Here is a 19114-nt window from a genome sequence, read left to right on the forward strand (position 1 = left end):
CTCTCTCTCTCTCTCCGTATATAAAATTGTCTTATCTTATCTTATCTTCTCTCTCTGTCTCTCAGTCTCTGTCTCTCTCTGTCTCTCTCTCTCTGTCTCTCTCTGTCTCTCTCTGTCTGTCTGTCTGTATGTCTCTCTGATCTTTGAAATAAATTAATCATCATTTTGTTTATCACTAAAGATAATTAAGACTGGCGTCGTTGACTTGTTCGTATCTTTGTTACAATCATAAAGGTATTATTTCTATTACAAATTTTGTAAAATGTATACATACATGTATGCAGTTACTCACTCTCCAACTCTACAACAAAATACTTGTCTAACTCAATCAACGGGACCCTTTTAAGTTAGACAAGTACAAATCTGCAAAGTAATGTAATTGTTTTGACAGCTACATCTAGACAATAAATTGCCACGTACATTTTCTGTGTCGTGTTTTGACAAATGACAACAATGATTCCGAAAATTATTTGTCAAGCTAGTTGTCTTTTTATCGTTGATTGTCCCGAGGGACATCAGAGACTGAACTAATGTGACATCACAAGCGTAACTATTGTGACATCATAGACTGAACTATTATAATATCAGAGGCTGGACTATTGTGTGATCAGAGACTGGAGTATTGTAACATCAGACGCTGAACTATTTTGATATCAAACACTGAACTGTCCCTTCTAGACACAGACAAGTTTTGTCTCCAGTCTTCGTCGCGGACTGGTGCATCTCAGCAATTGTCCAGCTGTCAAAATCCCCGATACTCGACATTTCATCTTCTCGCTTCGGTGTCAATTGCGGTGTTAAACATGATAACTATGTTTCGTCTCGCTGTTGCGCTTTTCAATGACACGCTTCACTGACTATAATATACAGCTGCCTCAGGCGGTGAAAAGAGCGCTGGAGGGGGGGGGGGGGGGAGTAGAGGGGAGGGGGAGAGGGGAGCTCACTTTGAGAGTTTGGTGTGTGAGATATTTGCTGTAATAAAGCTGTTGTGACAGGACTACAATGGGACAACGATACTTGTTCACATGAAAAAGACAGACAGACAAAGAGAGACAGATTGGATTGGATTGTTTACTCATTTAGGCCATAGCCCCTTATGAGGGGGTGAACATAATATATGCAATGACATAATGACATTTGCACACAAATCAAATGAAATAAATCATACACGAACTAAGACATTACATTTCAAATAAAATATATCGTAGGCTTACATGAACTAAGACATAACAACACTACGTAGCCGAAATGCTTTGAACACATAAGCGAGACAGACAAAGAGAAAGAGAGAGAGAGACAAAGAGAGACAGACTAAGAGAGACATACAAAGAGAGACAGACAAAGAGAGAGAGACAAAGAGAGACAGACTAAGAGAGACAGACTAAGAGAGACAGACAAAGAGAGAGACAGACAAAGAGAGACAGACAAAGAGAGAGAGACAAAGAGAGACAGACAAAGAGAGACAGACTAAGAGAGACAGACTAAGAGAGACAGACTAAGAGAGACAGACACATTGGAGAATAGTCAAAAAGTTGAGATGCGTTTTAACGGAGAAATAAATAGTAATCAACTCCAATTTAGGAAAAACAACACACACACACACACACTCACACACACACACACAGACACACACACACACTCACACACACACACACACACACACACACACACTCACACACACACTCACACACAGACGTAAAGCATGATTATATAACTCTGAGTTGAGAGAGACGACCAGCCAGACAGAGCCCGCCATTGGGAATAGAAATAATTACCCACCTACGACGGAACTGAATGCACACAGGACAAGTAAATCACACCCCGATGTGACATTACACACACAGACAGTAACAAACACCAAAGGAGAAGAGCAGCCTTTCTATGAAAACAGAAGGGAGAGGGAAAGGGGGCATCGTAAGGGGAAAAGAAATTAAAGAGACGAGGTGGAGCAGGGAGAGCAATTGATTATTCCTCCCCGTCCAATCAGCAATCCGATCATCTGACATCGATCCCCTCGGGGCTCGTACATTTCCCTCCCTCCTTTCTCCCGTCGCGGCTATTCTTTTTACCGCCTTCGCGTATGTAAATGAGTGCACCCTCCACCCCACCCCACCCCCTGTTGTTGGTGAGGTGTGCCGCGCGGGACGTGATTGGTTTTGTGCTCAGGACAAGGCAGCTGCGGTCTCCACTGACCACTTTATTCCATCGACCGGCCTGCAGGTGCTTCCAAGTGTTTTCTTCACCCTCTTTAGTTCTTCCTTCTTCTTTTACTTCTTCTCCTGTCCTTTATCTCTTTTCTTCTGTCTCTGATTGTTTTTGGTTTTTTCTTCTTCTTGTTTTTGGTTCTTCCTTCTTGTTCTTGTTCTTGTTCTTCCTCCTCTACTTCTTCCTCTTCTTCTCCAGTCTTTTATCTCTTTTCTTCTTTCTCTGATTTTTGTTTGTTGGGTTCTTCCTTCTTCATCATCTTTTGTATGTTTTCTTCTGTCGTTGTAAGACTATGACCTTGTTATTGTGATTTTTCGTTGTCGTGTCTTTTCTTTTTTTCTATCTTTTTTCCTTTCTTTCTTTCTGTCTTTCTTTCTTTCTTTCTTTCTTTTGTTCTTTCTTTCTTTCGTTCTTTCTTTCTATGTATGTTTTGCTTCGAACCTATTTCCCTTTCATCCTTCCTTCCTTTCTTTGTTAACCCATGGTCTTTCTGTTTTTATTCTTCCATCATCTCGTTTCTTTCTTTCTTTCTTAACATCGACCCGGTCTGCAGGTGCTAGTAAGTGTTTTATCAACCTCCTAAGTTATGTTTTCGTCTGTCTCTTTTTAGTCTATCTGTCAGTCTTTCTATTTTTTTTATTTGTTCGTCCTTTTCTTTGTCTCTTCTCCTTTTTCTGCATGCCCTTTCTGTCTCTTTATCACAATGTCTCCCTTCCTTCATTCCTTTCTTTCTTTTTCTGCATGCCCTTTCTGTCTCTTTATCACAATGTCTCCCTTCCTTCATTCCTTTCTTTCTTTTTCTGCATGCCCTTTCTGTCTCTTTATCACAATGTCTCCCTTCCTTCATTCCTTTCTTTCTTTTTCTGCATGCCCTTTCTGTCTCTTTATCACAATGTCTCCCTTCCTCCATTCCTTTCTTTCTTTTTCTGCATGCCCTTTCTGTCTCTTTATCACAATGTCTCCCTTCCTTCATTCCTTTCTTTTTCTGCATGCCCTTTCTGTCTCTTTATCACAATGTCTCCCTTCCTCCATTCCTTTCTTTCTTTCTCTGCATGCCCTTTCTGTCTCTTTATCACAATGTCTCCCTTCCTTCATTCCTTTCTTTCTTTTTCTGCATGCCCTTTCTGTCTCTTTATCACAATGTCTCCCTTCCTTCATTCCTTTCTTTCTTTTTCTGCATGCCCTTTCTGTCTCTTTATCACAATGTCTCCCTTCCTTCATTCCTTTCTTTCTTTTTCCAGTTTAACATTTGTTCTGTCTCATTTCATTTTACATGTAACCTACCAGGTGTATTTTCTATTTAAAAATTTTTTTATAAAATAAAAAGTTTGTCCTCTTTCTGTCTTTGTGATTAATTTTGCTCTCCTTCTGGATCAGATCAGCAGGTGCTAATGAGCGTGGTGTCAACCCATTCGTCTTCTTTCTGTCTGGGTTGCGGGTTTTTTTGTTTGTTTTTTCCTTGTCTTCGTGTTTTGTTGTAATTCCTATGCTTTTTGTCGTCATCTTTTTTTGTGTTTTGTGATTGGACTTTCTGCCTTGAAAGTTCCTGCATCTCCTCCTCATTATGTTGTGTGGGCTTTTTTAAATTCCCATTTTGACGCCACCTACTGACCGTATTATTTCGCTTTTCAATAGTTGTAGTTTCTTTTCTACCAATGTTTGCTCTCTCTCTCTCTCTCTCTCTCTCTCTCTCTCTCTCTCTCTCTCTCTCTCTCTCTCTCTCTCTCTCTCTCTCTCTCTCTCAACATAACGGCAACACAATCATCTTCTTTTGCACTGGACACAGTGTTCCTCCTTTTTTCCACCGACTGAATAATGCGAACACTGCAACAGTATTTCCACGAAACTGCGAAGAAATACCCCGACTTTTGTGAGAGTCAAGTCACACACTGACAGTGACAATTTATAGCTCCCTGGTGGACAGTGATAAGAATATCGCACTTTGGGCTTCTTCCTGAGACTCCAACGCTACCGTTTCCCTGCCCGTGGCCGGCAGATTAGTAATCTTGCACTGGACATCTGGACCGCAATGACCTCCTTTGCATAAGCGGGGATCGAAGGTGTGAGAGATGACAAATGAAAATTCCGCTGTGCGTGTGTGTGTGTGTGTGTGTGTGTGTGTGTGTGTGAGTGTGTGTGTGTGTGTGTGATGCGGGAAGTGTCATCTTCTGTGTCTGTTGGCTTCGATAAGGGCTTGGAACAAGGGGTTGCTCTGTGCACAAGCGGAACGAGAGAAATTCCTGTGTGTATACTGAATGTTGGACGAAGTTGTATTGATTTTGGAATTTTATTCTCATGCCACAATGGACATGTTATTGGTGTGTATAGATTTATTGCTTTCAAACTATTTTCAGAGGTTTTCATTAGCAGTTTTCTTGCAATGCTTTACATCGTTTTACCTACAACAGTGCACGAAACAGAATTATGTTGACATTCGGATGCAAACGCAGAGGTCTGGTCTCTGTCATTGTCAAAAGTGTTAAAAACATCAGTCATTCCAACATCAATCAAACAACTACTCGTCCACGCACCAACTCACCAACCAACCAACCACCAACACTAGGTGAAACCACCATTGTCTATTACCATTCTCGTTATTTGCATTGTTTCAGATTTCCGTGACAACGTCATGCCAGACTCCCCTGATTCCAAGCACAGCTCCCAGCCACCCGTCCCCCCTCTGTCTCTCAACATGTCCAGTGTGACAGCGGGTAGCAGACCTCTCTCAACCAGTAGCAGTATCTCAGGTATGAACCTACCCGTTTCTATTGCTATGTACCCGTTTCTATCGCTACCTTCCCGTTTTATATATATATATATAGCAGTATCTCAGGTGTATCTACCCGTTTCTATCGCCACTTACCCGTTTCTATAGCAGTATCACAGGTAGGCTTATGTATCTACCCGTTTCTATCGCTACCTACCTGTTTCTACAGAGAAAAAGGTAAAAGAGTGTAAAGAGAAATACATGTACATACCACAGGAGATGAAGAGGAAGCTTCGTGTGTTTGTGTGTGTGTGTGTGTGTTCATTTTTTCCTAAATAAGTTGCCCACAACACAGAAAATGATCATCCTGTGATATGTTTAAACGATTTATTTGCTTCCCGTTTCTGTTCAAATTTGGTAGACTCAAAGAAAAACTTTGAAATCGTAAATTATTAAGAAAACAAGTCTTGTCACAGTTTCGTCTGTCTTATCTGTGGCGTAACTTAGCTAGATCGAAAAGTGCTCCTGACGCTCTACGTGTTTTTGTGCTTTTGTCACGAATTCTGTTCAGAAAATTGTCATCTCATTTATATCAGCTTCAAATTACCCATTGTAAATTCAGCTCCTTGCGGCCTTTTATAGGTAGGTGTATAGCCTTCACTCTGTCAGTTCGCTTATCTCTGTCTCCGTGTTTCTGTCCGCACTCAGATCTGGTGTTTACAGGCCGAGTAAGCTGACACTTGGTGTGAAGCTTTGCAGTGAGCGCATAACCGTCGTAGCAAAGAAAAGAAGAAAGTAAACATTTGATTTAGTATTGTATGTGCTGTCCTTGTATTGGGGAGTACGGAATTCATTTGCCCTTTAAATGTGTTCATCTCACCCACAGTCACTTTGTTAAGAATTTTTTTTTTAAAGAAGAAACCTTACTTTAACAGAAGAGGGGAAACGCCAGCGACACTTCACAATCCCTATCAAGTGTAAAAGTCGCCATCTACATAGTCAGTGTGAATCTAGCACTTGCTGTTCCATTTATTGCTTGGTGGGCCAACCCCTCCGTGACAGCTGTACGGAGGAAAGGAGGACCTGGAGAAGACAATTTCATTTGTCTCGCTGTCCGGGCTGACACTATAGACGTGTGATCGACAAGAAGAAGATCGCTTGATGCTCGAAGTTTCTAGATTTTACCACGCTCTTTATCGTTGTTGCAGGTATCAACGGGTCACACTCGCCCCTGTCGGGTATCAACGGTCGTACCCCCTCCCCTCCATCCGTAGGTTCCATGATGAACGCGGCCATCGGTCAACAGCTGCCCCCGGCCTGTGGGGCCAGGCAGCTCAGTAAGCTGAAACGATTCTTGACCACTCTGCAGCAGTTCGGCTCGGACATCTCGCCTGAGATCGGTGACCGCGTCCGTACCTTGGTTCTTGGACTGGTGGTGAGTTCTTCGTTTTCTTTCAGTCTTGGTCAATGTGGAAGCGAGGAAGAAGAATATGGGTGTGTGGAAAAAGAGGGATCATCAAGAAACGGAAAAGAGCCCTTGCCAATTTGTAGTGTTGTTCCATTAAACGGTTTATCATGTTTAAAACACTGATCACTCTGTCTCTGTCTCGCTCATTCTCTGCCTCTTCCTCTGTCTGCCTGTCTGTCTGTCTGTCTGTCTGTCTGTCTGTCTGTCTCTCTCTCTCTCTCTCTCTCTCTCTCTCTCTCTCTCTCTATTTCTTCTTTTTCTTCCCCCGGCCCCCCTTTCTCTTCCCCCTCTCTATCTCTCTTTATCTCACTATCTCTCTCTCTCTTTCATTCTCTCTCTCTCTCTATCTCTCTCTATCTCTCTCTCTCCCCCCCCCCTTTCTCTCTATGTCTTCTTTTTCTCCCCCCCCCCCCCTTTCTCTTCCCCCTCTCTATCTCTCTTTATCTCACTATCTCTATCTCTCTCTCTTTCATTCTCTCTCTCTCTCTCTCTCTCTCTCTCTCTCTCTCTCTCTCTCTCTCTCTCTCTCTCTCTCTCTCTCTCTTAACGCAAGCCACAAGTTCGGCAGCAGTTCCTTGTGGATATGCAGACCGAAAAGAACACTATCTGTCACTCTCCTTCTATCTTCTTTTTTTCGAATCCCATTTTTTCTTGATTAGCTTATATTGCGAACCTTTATAGTATAACTGAAGGATTTTGTTCGTGTGTGTTTCAGAACTCCCACCTCTCCATAGAGGAGTTCCACGCCAAGCTGCAGGAGGCCACCAACTTCCCTCTCCGTCCCTTCGTCATTCCCTTCCTCAAGGTAAATCGCCATCTTCTTCTTCCATCCACTTCTTCTGGACCTTACGAAGTAGTCCCCTCATTAAGTATCGCGACGCTCTGGGATTACTTTCTCCTTTTTGACTGATAACATGTCTACCCAAAGTTAGAAATAAAATAAAATATAACATTTGAGGATGAAAGTCGCTTGTTCATGAATGTCAATGCTTGTTATCCTCTCTGGTGCGTGCCAGGAGATGGGTTCGCCGTAACTCTCACTTACTCTATTGCACACGTCGCATGCATGTAGGGCTCTTACTTCCCTTTGTTTCTCAGATCTAAAAATAGCGCTCTGCCTCATTTTGTTAAAAATGGTCTTTAAATTTATTTTGGTCCAAGATTTTATCATTTTTAAAATATTTCTTTTTTTTTATCCATTTATTTATTTATTCATTTATTTATTTATTTTCGCAGGCCAACCTGCCCCTCCTGCAGCGCGAGTTGTTGCACTGTGCACGGATGGCCAAGCAGACCCCTCAGCAGTTCCTGACACAGAACGAACACATCGTGTTTGACCCCGCACACTCTCCTCTCGAGTCCCAAGACTCCGTCACCTCTGATCTCAATGAGAACGGAAAGAGACGAGCTTCTCCAGAAAGGTACGAATTAGGGGAAGGGAGAATGGCGAATAGTGGGGTGGGGCGGGGTTAAGGGCGGGAGCGGGTGGGGTGGTGGTTCGGTTCGGGTGTAGGGGGAGGGGTTGTGTGTGAGTGTGTGCGTGTGTGTGTGTGTGTGTGTGTGTGTGTGTGTGTGTGTGTGTGTGTGTGTGTGTGTGTGTGTGTGAGATCGTGTGTCTATTTCTCTCTGTCTTACCCCAATCTCTCTCTCTCATCCACTCTCTCTCCATCCCTCTCTCTATCCTGTCATTCTGACCGTCTATCCGCGTGTCTGTCTGCCTCTCTTCCTTTCCCCTCTCTCTCTCACTCTCTCACTCTCTCTCTCTCTCTCTCTCTCTCTCTCTCTCTCTCTCTCTCTCTCTTTGTATCTCTCCCCCTTTCTTACTTTCATCCCTCACTCTCTCTTCTGTCCTCTCCTACCCCCCCCCCCCCCCCCCCCGCCGACTACCCCTCTCCCACTTCAGTACGAACCTTAGCACGTGCACTCTACAATAAAAGAAGGTACTGTGATTAAACGCAGGTGCAAGGTGAAAACAGCAGCAGGTGCCAGAAGGACAATTATATGAGTAATTACTGAACACTGGCTGACAACCGCGCGCAAATACCGGCTCTTTCTGGCTTTGTCTCACTGCGAGTTACAACCACTACTTACCGCCCTTTATTAGATGATCAGCTGTGTCTCTCAAAGTGACTGTACAAGTACAGACATATATAGACACACAGACGAACTGCCCGACTCACTCTCTCCTGTTTTGTCTCACTGCGAGTTATAATACTTACCGCCGTTTATTAGATGATCAGCTGTGTCCATCAAAGTGACTGTACAAGCAAAGACATATGGACAAGGAGACGAACTTCCCGACTGCAGAATAAATGAGAGATATGGTAGACAGAGAGACAGACAAACAGACTGACTGACTGGCCGTCCGAGAAAATATCCAGAGAGATGGACGGACAAAAAGACTGGCTGAGAATCTAAAGAGAATATTCAGAGATATACTCAGAGACAGTAATCTTACCGACGGACATAGAAGTTGACAGACGCATGAATGGACGGACAGACAAAGACCAGCAGACAGAGAGACAGACAAACAGACAGACAGACAGACAGATAAGCAAAGTAAACGTGGAGGAGCTGAACAGAAAATAGTGAGGGAATTAGCGAGGTCGAAAACTGGAGCATTAAAATTGTAAACCGAACTTTTGTTGCTGAGTTGCTTTTGTTTTATGGCGCTGCTTTGATCCTGTGTCTCCTCTTTCCGCCTCGCGGTGTTTTTTCTCTAGCTTTATTGCTTTACTTTTATGTTTTCCCAGGATTCATGACAGCATTTCTGGAATACATAGTATCTAATTCGGCCAATAAAACAGATTCATTGTAACCCAAACTGGTTTCAGAGCTAAATGAATTGAATTGCACCTGGCTTTCCAGTGCAAATTGCAATAAATCATACCAAGGCATAAAAATGCTAATGAGAAAAAATAAATAAGTGACGTTTCTCGTGATATCGACACGCAGGTGGCACATTGAAACTCTCGTCTCTTTACAGATGATATTAATGTAGATAGTGACATCCACAGGGAACGAGGGAAAGAAAAAGCATCACAAGCGCAGCTGTAATGTGTGTCTATGATCAAATCCTCCAAAGTACCTCTGTCTCTCTCTCTTTTTTATGTTCAATGTGCACCAGTGTTATTTGTATGGTACATGGAATATCTGTATCTAAAATGCCTTTCTCTTTATATTGACAATGGGCACACGTGTTATTCGTATGATTATAATCTCTCTATCTAAAATGCCTTTCTCATTAATTTTATATTCACAATGGGCACAAGTGTTATTCGTATGATTATATGGAATCTCTCTATCTAAAATGCCTTTCTCATTATATTGACAATGGGCACAAGTGTTATTTGTATGAATATAATATTTATGGAATCTCTCTATCTAAAATGCCTTTCTCATTATATTCACAATGGGCACAAGTGTTATTCGTATTATTATATGGAATCACTCTGTTGTCCATAACAAGCCTGGCAACTCGCCATCTTCTTTCAGGGTCGTTCGTTCTTAGATTTGCTGGTCAGAACGTCTGGGAATGCACTCAGCACCTTACTTTGTCCTAACGACTCTCTCTCTTCTTTGAAAGGCTTGAATTTTGCTCGTTTATGCAGTCATAGAAGAAGGGGGATGGGCGGAGGGGGGGGGGGGGTTACACGGTATGTTTATGTATAGAACGTACAGTCTCTAAAAGTTGATTGTAAAAGCAGTCAATCTTATAAGAATATATAATGAGATATATGCAATCAGCTTTTACTTTTTCTCAGTTACTGTCCTTGCTTTTGATTGAAGCTAATAACTTTCCGATTGACCCTCGTAACTCATCACACATGTTTTTAATTTTATTTTGCATTATTTCAGCCGGCCAAAAGAAAATGGCTCAGTCGACTCTCTCATGTCGGAACCCTTACACCCAGCTAAGAGACATCACCCAAACAGCCCCGTGGGTTCCCGCATCAGCCCCAATGGATCCATGAACCTGGGTTCCGGGGCTCCCATCCGACTGGAAGACATCAGCCTCTCCCGGGAGATGAGGGAGAGAGAGAGGGAGAGGGTGGAGAGGGAGAGAGCGGAGAGGGAGAGAGCGGCGGAGAGAGACAGGGAGAGGGACAGGCATTACTCTGGCAACTACAGTGAGTATGGGAGGAACGCAAATTGTTTGTTTGTTTGTTTGTTGTTTGTTTGTTTGTATTTTGTGTTTGTTTGTTAGTTTGTATTTTTGTCGGATATATTTTTGTTGGTTCGGTTAGTTTGATTAGATGTTGTTTTGTTTGTCGGTGCTATTTACTTACTGTCGCATCCAGTTTTTTGTTGGTTAGTTGCTAAGTTGGTTAGTTTAGAAGTTTCCTCTTAGCTCAAGATTATAACGGTCATCTGTGGATTCTGTTATTATTGAGAACAAATGTTTGGCTACTTCCATGCCATAGTCTTGTTTTCTTGTTCTGATATTGCTTAGTCTTGCTCACCATCTGCTTTTCTTGCTACCTTTTTTACACACACACACATTCACATTATTATTTGTTATTGCAGGCCTGCTGAAGTTAAAATTATGTTTGTGTGTCTTTTTCCAGACTACAACAGGTCGGATTCTTTGGACCCGTTGGAGCGACTAGATGATGATTGGCGCCACGTTGAAACGGTGAGTAGATGCTCTTGCACATACATATATTTGCATATAATTATGTACATGTATACAAATATAAATGTGTACATTAACAGACAAACGATAGAAAAGAACTCATGCCTTTTGCAACGCGATGCCTGTCATTGTTTGTACATTTTTGGCTTGTCGCCATGAGCTCTTGTGAGAAAGGTTATTCAATTTGTATTCACTATCATTATTATTATTATTATTATTATTATTATTATTATTATTATTATTATTATTATTATTATTATTATCATTATTATTATTATTATTATTATCAAGAAGTAAAGGAACAGTTGTATTTCCCTCTGTCTATGTTTGAAATGTCATGAGGTGCTCTTTTGTATTTTAAGAAACGTGTGTTCATCAATTTGCTGATGATTTTTTTTGGGACACTGTTCTTGTTGTCATCGTTTTCTTTGTATTGTTTGTGACAGCGCACTAGAAAACCCGGTATATTGATTTTTTTTCATGATGTATTACTTTTATTTTTTCTTCTTTTTTTTGTGCAAAATAAGATTTTTGACATTAGGCATTAGAGCAAAGGATTCTAAACCACATGCAAAAATAGATTCCTTCTATCTATTTTAGTTTGGAAATTTCGAGCATCTCAATGCAAAGGAGCCTGGCCTGGAAGTTATTGGGAATTCCACTCAGAAGGTACGAGTTTACAGAAATTATGCACAGGAATATAGAGCGCAATAACCTGCCCTTTGTTCTCTTTTCTTTGTTAAACTTGTACACAAATGTCTTGATAGGGCCAAAAAGCTCAGCAAGTAAAAATCAAGTTTTTCAGTGTGTTGTGCAACTTATACCGGGTTTTCCTTAACGTTGTCACGTTTTTATGTTCATTGTCACTGAAGGGGATTTACTGTTTTTCAGTTTTAATTACACCCTGAGGGGATATTGAAATAAAACTGGACCTTGACTTGGGAAAAAGACGTTTTCCAGAAATAAATCTGCGAGGACTTTATTGTACTGAAGGAGAGTTGTACTATTTGAATGTGATACAAGACGATGACAAGCCAATAGTGCCACAGTGAACAGTTACAGGAGCTTCTATGCGCATTTTATGTCTAGAGGACACTGTCACAATGCACATCGGAGCTAGTTGCTCACTGTGACGCTACTATCTATGATCGACGTGTTTACATCCTTATCTTCAACAAAAAAGAACTCCCCCAAAGCGCAAACAATAGACAAACTCCGGAAATAACTCTGTCGGGTTTGTATGGGTTAGGAAAGAGTGAATACTCTCGCTTTACGTGAGCCAAACTGTCCACACGTGTTCCTTGTCCACGTGTTTCTGCTTCAGTCCCCTCGCTAGTGACTGGCCTATACAGCCACGTGTGAAAGTTACTCAATAAAAGCAAGAGTATCCACTCTTTATCAACCCAAACAAAACCCCACAGAGTTCATTTCCGAATATTGTCTATTCTCGGCAGTTATTTCCAAACATCGCCTATTGTCTCTTGTCATTGCGGCGGTGGTTCTCACATGAAATAACCAAACTTGTTTTCTATTCTCTTCCTTCAGATGTTGAACTGCATCCTGGGAATGGTGGACAAGACGAAGCGCGCCCTGGCGGTGCTCCAGGAGCGGAGTCTCCGTGACCGGGAGGAACTGTCTGTGTGGATGAGGCGCCAGGCCGAGGGCCTTGACCACGACGTCAAGAAACACACCAACGACATGATGGCCTTCACCGTCAGACAGACCGAGGACAGGGTTACTGAGGTCCGCAGACGTGCTGGTAAGTGAAAGTTTCATAAGCTGTGGACAACCGCATACACGATTTTAGCCTGCTCTTCGGTAAATCAGACAGTTTTTGTCGAACGGAGTTGATAGCTTAACGCAATCTTCATTTTTACTCGTGCCTACACAAATCATAGAAGACTAGCATGTTAACCCGAAGTCAGCGCTTTGGAATAACAAAACTGTTCTCAGATTCTCTTGTCAAAATCTCTGGGTCAGTCCTCAACGCGTACAGACATTCGTTTTTGTTTTCCTTTCTCTCTCTGTCAACTCTCCAGAGAAAATGTTCAGTTGTACGCCCTCACCGCCAAGCCATTAAAGGGCATATGTGAGACGGGGAACCCCCGGCTTTGTAATTATTGTCTTTGAAGATCAACTCTTCACAAACAAATCTTCAATCCTTGACCTCATCCTGACTTTGTTCCAGAAGAGGCTGTGAACGAGGTGAAGCGTCAGGCCATGCTAGAGCTACAGAAGGCCGTGACGGCTGCGGAGAGCAAGGCGTCAGAGATGGTGATGTCAGAGCGCGTCAAGATGGAGCGCATGTTGCAGCAGGCCCGTTGTCAGACCAGGGAGGAGGTGATGGGGGCCGTCAACCACCAAGAAGAGTCAAGTGAGGTTAGCTAGCTCCTCACTCATTATTACTTACTTATTGGTGTTTTGTAGCTTTTTACGTCGTCGTTGCAGGTTTTTTGTTGTTGATTTTATTGTCAATAGACGAATTCGGAAAAAACCATTATGTTGGGTTTGTATGGGTTGCAGAAGAGTGAATACGCTTGCTTTTGGGGAGACAAGCAATCCACGAAACAATCACTAGTGTGGGGGGGGGGGGGGGGGTGAGGGGGGTGTCTGGAACACGTTGCCGGGTAAGAAGCACGTGTGGATTATTTGTCTCACTAGAAGCAGAGGTATTCATTCTTCTACACCCCATACAAACCCGACAGAGTTATTTCCAAATATCGCCAATTACCTGTATGTGAATGAAATGCAACATTAAACGGTAAAAATGATAACAATAGCAACCATGCCTCCGTGGATGATTGAGGACGTGTTACTCTTTGTTTGGTGTTTGTATATACTTATGTGCTTTTGTTCCTGGAAGATAACGCAAATACTAGAAGAAAGAGAGAGAGAGAGAATTGAATTGAACTTTATTTAACAAGGATTAAGATTTCAGGCTACAGAGAGAGAGAGAGAGAGAGAGAGAGAGAGAGAGAGAGAGAGAGAGAGAGAGAGAGAGAGAGAGAGAGAGAGAGAGAGAGAGAGAGAGAGAGAGAGAGAGAGAGACTGGTAACCCCAGAACCTCAGATTTCTATCACTACTATATCGGGGTTGCATTTTCTTTCGTGTGTCTACAAAGTTGCTGGAACTCTGCTCTAATTTCTACATTGCTGTGTTTACTGTTGTACATAGTTGCTGGAACTCTGCACTTATTTCTATATTGCTGTGTTTTCTGTTGAACAGAGTTGCTGGAACTGCGGGCGCAAGGCAAGTGAGACGTGCTCGGGGTGCAACATGGCGCGCTACTGCGGCTCGTTCTGTCAGCACAAGGACTGGGAGAACCACCACCTGGTGTGCGGAAAGCAGCAGGTCACCTCCATCGCCCAGGCCAGGGACCATCGCCGCGCTCTGCTCGCCGCGTCATCCTCTGCCGCCACCTCCTCCGCCCCTGCGACCATCACCACATCGTCGTTGTCGTCGGTGCCGTCGTCGTCAGCTCCGTCGGGCCCGGCCCCCGCCACCACCCCCATCGGCAGTGCCCCTGCAATGACCGCGGCTAAGGAGATGCCCAGCACCACCACCACTACTGCCACCTCCTCTTCTTCCCCGTCGTCTTCCTCCCCTCCCACTCAAACGACTCCTCCGCCTACCCTGGCGCTTTCCGGGAGTGACGTCACGGCTACGTCAGCGGTGAGCGGGTCCAGTGAGGCGAAGGCTGCTTCCCCTGCGGCCAGTGATTCGGACAAGAGCGCCCGCGTGTCCGACTCCCCCCGGTAGAGCCGTGTCCACGGCAGCACACGAGTATAATATAACCACTGATAGAATTCCAAGGCTGGGATGGCCCTCTCTGCTCAGCTTCAGAGCTGCTCATGCCGCAGGGTCTAAAACAATGAAGAATTACTCTCCCAGCTTCGCAGTAGCCTGTCTGCAGGGCTAGACTTGCTGCGTATTGCACAAACTTTATGAAGTCCACTTGCTCTATTGGATAGTGATCAGCAAATTGTAGAGTCTTTGAGAAAGGCATACTGTTGACTGGGTTGTTGAATGTAACCCTCCTGAAAGGGAAAGGTTGAGGTGAGGCCTTCCTGAAGAGGAAAGACCAGAACTGTTTGCTCTTTTACGTGGAACATAACTTGTTATGGACAGACTTTCAGTCAGTGACGGTTCTCAGCCTTTTATTTGAATTGACTGAATATGGAGTTTCAGATTTGAAGGAAAGACAAGGACACAATGAATCAAAGTTCAGTTTGTGAGATATGTTCTAGAACAAGGGCGATGGAAATTGGACTTCAGAACAGAATGCTAAGCTGTATGTTTCCCCAACACAGACTTTGAGTTTGTCGCAGTTTTTTGTATGCGAGCTGCAAACTGTAAGAGTATGAACATGCATATTATATGCCTTCGTTTGTGTCCTTTGGGGTGCGACGACAAAAGATCCGGCAGTATGTTCCATCTTCCCTTGAACAGCTACGTCACAGTCTGGCTTTGATGCTTTGCATATAAACATTCATCTTAGTTACTCAAATGCTGCCTGATGAACACGTAAGTGAAATAAGGACATACATGGCTGAACAGTTGTGTTAGAAGGGACTGGTTGGAATCTTTTTTTGAAGAACCTAAAAGCTTTTTCTTTCACTGGTCGTGCGGATTTGCAAAGAACCGTCACTGGATGGCGCTGCTACGCAATATGGGACGTCATCGTTTGCTTGCTGACGTCAGACCATCGCTGCACTGTCTCGGTGACATGATCGACATCCTCTTTATATCATTGTGGCACTGACGTTCACATTGTCTGCAGCTGCCAGTGATGTCGCACTTGCTTTACCAAAAACATGAGTGATGTCACTCTAGGGCTGGAAATCGCCAGCGGTGTAAAATAATTCAACCGAAACTGTCTTACAATTTTTATCTTTTTGTGTGACAGTTCCATGGAGCTAAGGACTGCATTCTGCCTCTGAGTGAGGCTTTCATGCAGTAACATGGCATTGCACATGTGACGACATTGAGCACGTGACGTCAGTGCATATGTCACGTAATTACATGATTATTCTGTGATTTTGGCTACTTTGTGGGAATTGGGGAAGAAATTCCAGTTCTTCAGGAACATCTGGACGAATTAACTGGACATTGCTTTCTTGCGTAAAGCCACTCGATCTCAACGGCGATTATCATTTTGTTTCTACTAATCAACAGGCTCTGAAACTACGTGAACAGCATTTTGCTGATCCTTCATCTAACTAATGAAAAGTTTGGCACTATTTGACTGATGTCAAAACGTCCAAGCGTGATAGAGGACACGGTGACTTCCACTTTGGGGAAAAAAATATAATCATATAAAATCTCTTCTTCTTTTTTTTATTAATGAGTATTGGTGAACAACAAATTACATCAAATTAGTTGGGTTTTTTATTCGGTTGGTGGGGGAATTTTAAGATGAGCGTTGTCACAGAATAAGAACTTTGACATGACGACTTGTGGGCTTTGGTTTTAATCTTGTTTCAGTAAAACACACATTTTATGGAAACGGTTAGTTTTCTCGTGAACACCTTTTGCTCCCGATGTTCGCCTTTTAACCATTGAAACTACTGCTGCACCAACTAAACAGATCCAAAGTTGACACCTCGTAGTTACAAACATTGGTTGATGCTCGGTTTTTGGTTTCTTTCTGTTTACAGTTATGTTTGTAACTACGAGGTATCAAGTTTACAGTTATGTTTGTACCTACGAGGTATCAAGTTTACAGTTATGTTTGTAACTACGAGGTATCAACTTTGGATCTGTTTAGTTGGTGCAGCAGTAGTTTCAAGGAGGCACATTGATGTATTGCATTGAATTCGTAATAAAAAGAGAAAAAGAATGTCTCTATCTGATTTAAACAATAAAATAATATTGTAGTCTTTCTTGTGGTAAGTGTGGTAGCTGTACAAAATATGACAGTATGCTGTGTCTGAAAATTTAAATCGCCACGGTTTGCGTGGATGAAAGTTCGTGCCGTTATTCGCCAGATGGTGTCGTCAACATGGAGATTACAACGTCAGTTGAACTTGTATATTAATAACAAAATAAATGTTTGTCTTTCTTTGGCATTACAAATAATTATGGGCTATCTGTCCCTGGAGGTGTACACATTCATTTCGATGTATCCGTCATTAACTATCTAGTCCTTTTCCTGCGAACTGGTGATATTGATTTGTTTAATTATTGGATAGCTTTAACAAGCGGATGTCTGGTATTTATACCTGTACAAAATATGACAAAATGCTGTATCTGAAAAATTAAATTGTTTGTGTGAATGAAAGTTTGTGCCGTTATTATCCAGATGGTATCGTCAACATGGAGATTACAACGTCAGTTGAACTTGTATATTGATAACTACGTCTAGTATTTTTCTTTCTTTCTTTTCTTCACTCAGTCACTTTTCACTTTTGGCTGATCGTTTTCGGCTTTAGTTTCTTTTGGATTGTAATCAAATGAATGGATCTGCTTTTGTGTCGTAAATCGGAGTCGTCCTGTTTCAGTGAGGTAATAATTATTTGTCTTGTGGATTTTGAAGAAAAAACAAAACATTATTAACAAAATAAAATAAAAACATAGTTTTGATTATGTCTTTGCATTGACGTATGACTAACTGGCCGTTGTTGCCAAAAAGGGTGACTTGCTTTTATTGACGTCAAACTGTGGGGTACAGATGTGTGTCTATGTGTAAAGCAGCTCTTTTTCGCGTCAGTAATTAATTACATTTTGTGGCATTTACATGACGGGGAAAATGTGTCAGATTATGTGTTGTCAATGTGTTATTTTCTCTGCCAAATTTCTCGTGATCTCAGTTGTTGAAGTTTGTAAATGTGTGCAAGACTAATCGTATACAAAACCCTTTTTTTCGAGTAGTCTTTAAAGATTCGTTTTCCTTTTGATCTAGCTTTTAGCTACTGTATTGTTTGGTATTTGATGGATTCTAATGAATACAGGAATGGGTTACTGAATACAGGAATGGGTTACTGAATACAGGAATGGGTTACTGAATACAGGAATGGATTGTCAATGAAGTGAATACATTTTACACCAGCTTGATCTCGAGTACGCACAACCTGTTGAACATCTTATCGTATGTATCGAGATATCTGTATCTGATTTCCTCCGAGCCGAATTATTAGGGTAAACTTTCAGTCTCTCTTGTCGGCCACGCTGTCATGCGTACAGGTTTATTCTGTACTGTAAGAAAAGGCATGGATACATATAATGTATTGTAGTTTCAAAAGTTTCTTGCTTCTGAAGATACCAAAGCCTTGTGTGCTGTACGGGATGGGATTGTGCTGAAATTTAGTTCATCACTATTTCAATATATGCGGAAGTCTTTGTTCAGTAGCCCAGTAATTTACAACATGAGTTTATCAAAACTTCAGATCATGGCACTGTTATAATAAATTATAATGACTTTGGATAGATTTCTTTCACCTGAGACAAGGGGTACTGCTAGATTTCGGAGATATTCTTTGCATGTTGAAATCATTGAAATAGAACTAGGAGAACAGACGACTATTCAGCAAAATCAGGCAGTAGTTTTTCTGTCCAATATATTTTATGAGAATTACACAGAAGACAACCAATCTGGGTATCACCGAAGATTGGTTTGGATGTATATGTACGGAATCTATTGAGAAACTCAAAAATAAAATACTCATGAAAATGTCGCCTGCTTGAAGCTGCCTTTTTGACTGTGTGTGTGTGTGTTTGTGTGTGTGTGTGTGTGTGTGTGTGTGTGTGTGTGTGTGTTTGTGCATATATGTGCGTACGTGTGCGTACGTGTATGTGTTCGTGCATGCGTACGTGTCAGACGAAGAGAATGAATTTGCATCAATATTAAACATTACAACAAACATACAAGCATGTACATGAACACACACACACACACAAACACACACACACCACAGCTATAAACAAAGATAGGGATTGAGAGAGAGACATAGTCAATGAGAGAGAGAGAGAGAAGAACGGGAGAGAGAGAGGGAGAGAGAGAGAGAGAGAGAGAGAGAGAGAGAGAGAGAGAGAGAGAGGGGGGGGGGGGGGGCGGGGTAGGAGAACATTCACATAAACGATCCTCGCTTACACTGATTAT

The 19114-nt window shown here is 42.3% G+C and overlaps 1 protein-coding gene across 5 annotated transcripts in view; it reads left to right on the forward strand.

The window, feature by feature from the left end:
- The window catches only part of LOC138970849 (protein CBFA2T1-like), a 27008-nt gene extending 8319 nt beyond the window's left edge, over window positions 1-18689 (forward strand). For 2 of the 5 annotated variants that reach the window (XM_070343404.1, XM_070343420.1), the window contains exons 2-11: window positions 4818-4952; window positions 6121-6347; window positions 7096-7185; window positions 7617-7801; window positions 10239-10510; window positions 10949-11016; window positions 11617-11685; window positions 12562-12775; window positions 13205-13395; window positions 14242-18689. In XM_070343404.1, the coding sequence (XP_070199505.1) occupies window positions 4818-4952; window positions 6121-6347; window positions 7096-7185; window positions 7617-7801; window positions 10239-10510; window positions 10949-11016; window positions 11617-11685; window positions 12562-12775; window positions 13205-13395; window positions 14242-14775 (1985 nt within the window). In that variant the 3' untranslated portion in view covers window positions 14776-18689. The remainder of the gene's footprint in view (window positions 1-4817; window positions 4953-6120; window positions 6348-7095; window positions 7186-7616; window positions 7802-10238; window positions 10511-10948; window positions 11017-11616; window positions 11686-12561; window positions 12776-13204; window positions 13396-14241) is intronic. The other 3 variants (XM_070343425.1, XM_070343432.1, XM_070343411.1) reach the window with 2 other exon arrangements.
- The last annotated feature ends 425 nt before the right edge of the window (window positions 18690-19114 follow it).

This window comes from Littorina saxatilis, linkage group LG1 (assembly GCF_037325665.1).
Source record: "Littorina saxatilis isolate snail1 linkage group LG1, US_GU_Lsax_2.0, whole genome shotgun sequence".
NCBI lineage: Eukaryota > Metazoa > Mollusca > Gastropoda > Littorinimorpha > Littorinidae > Littorina > Littorina saxatilis.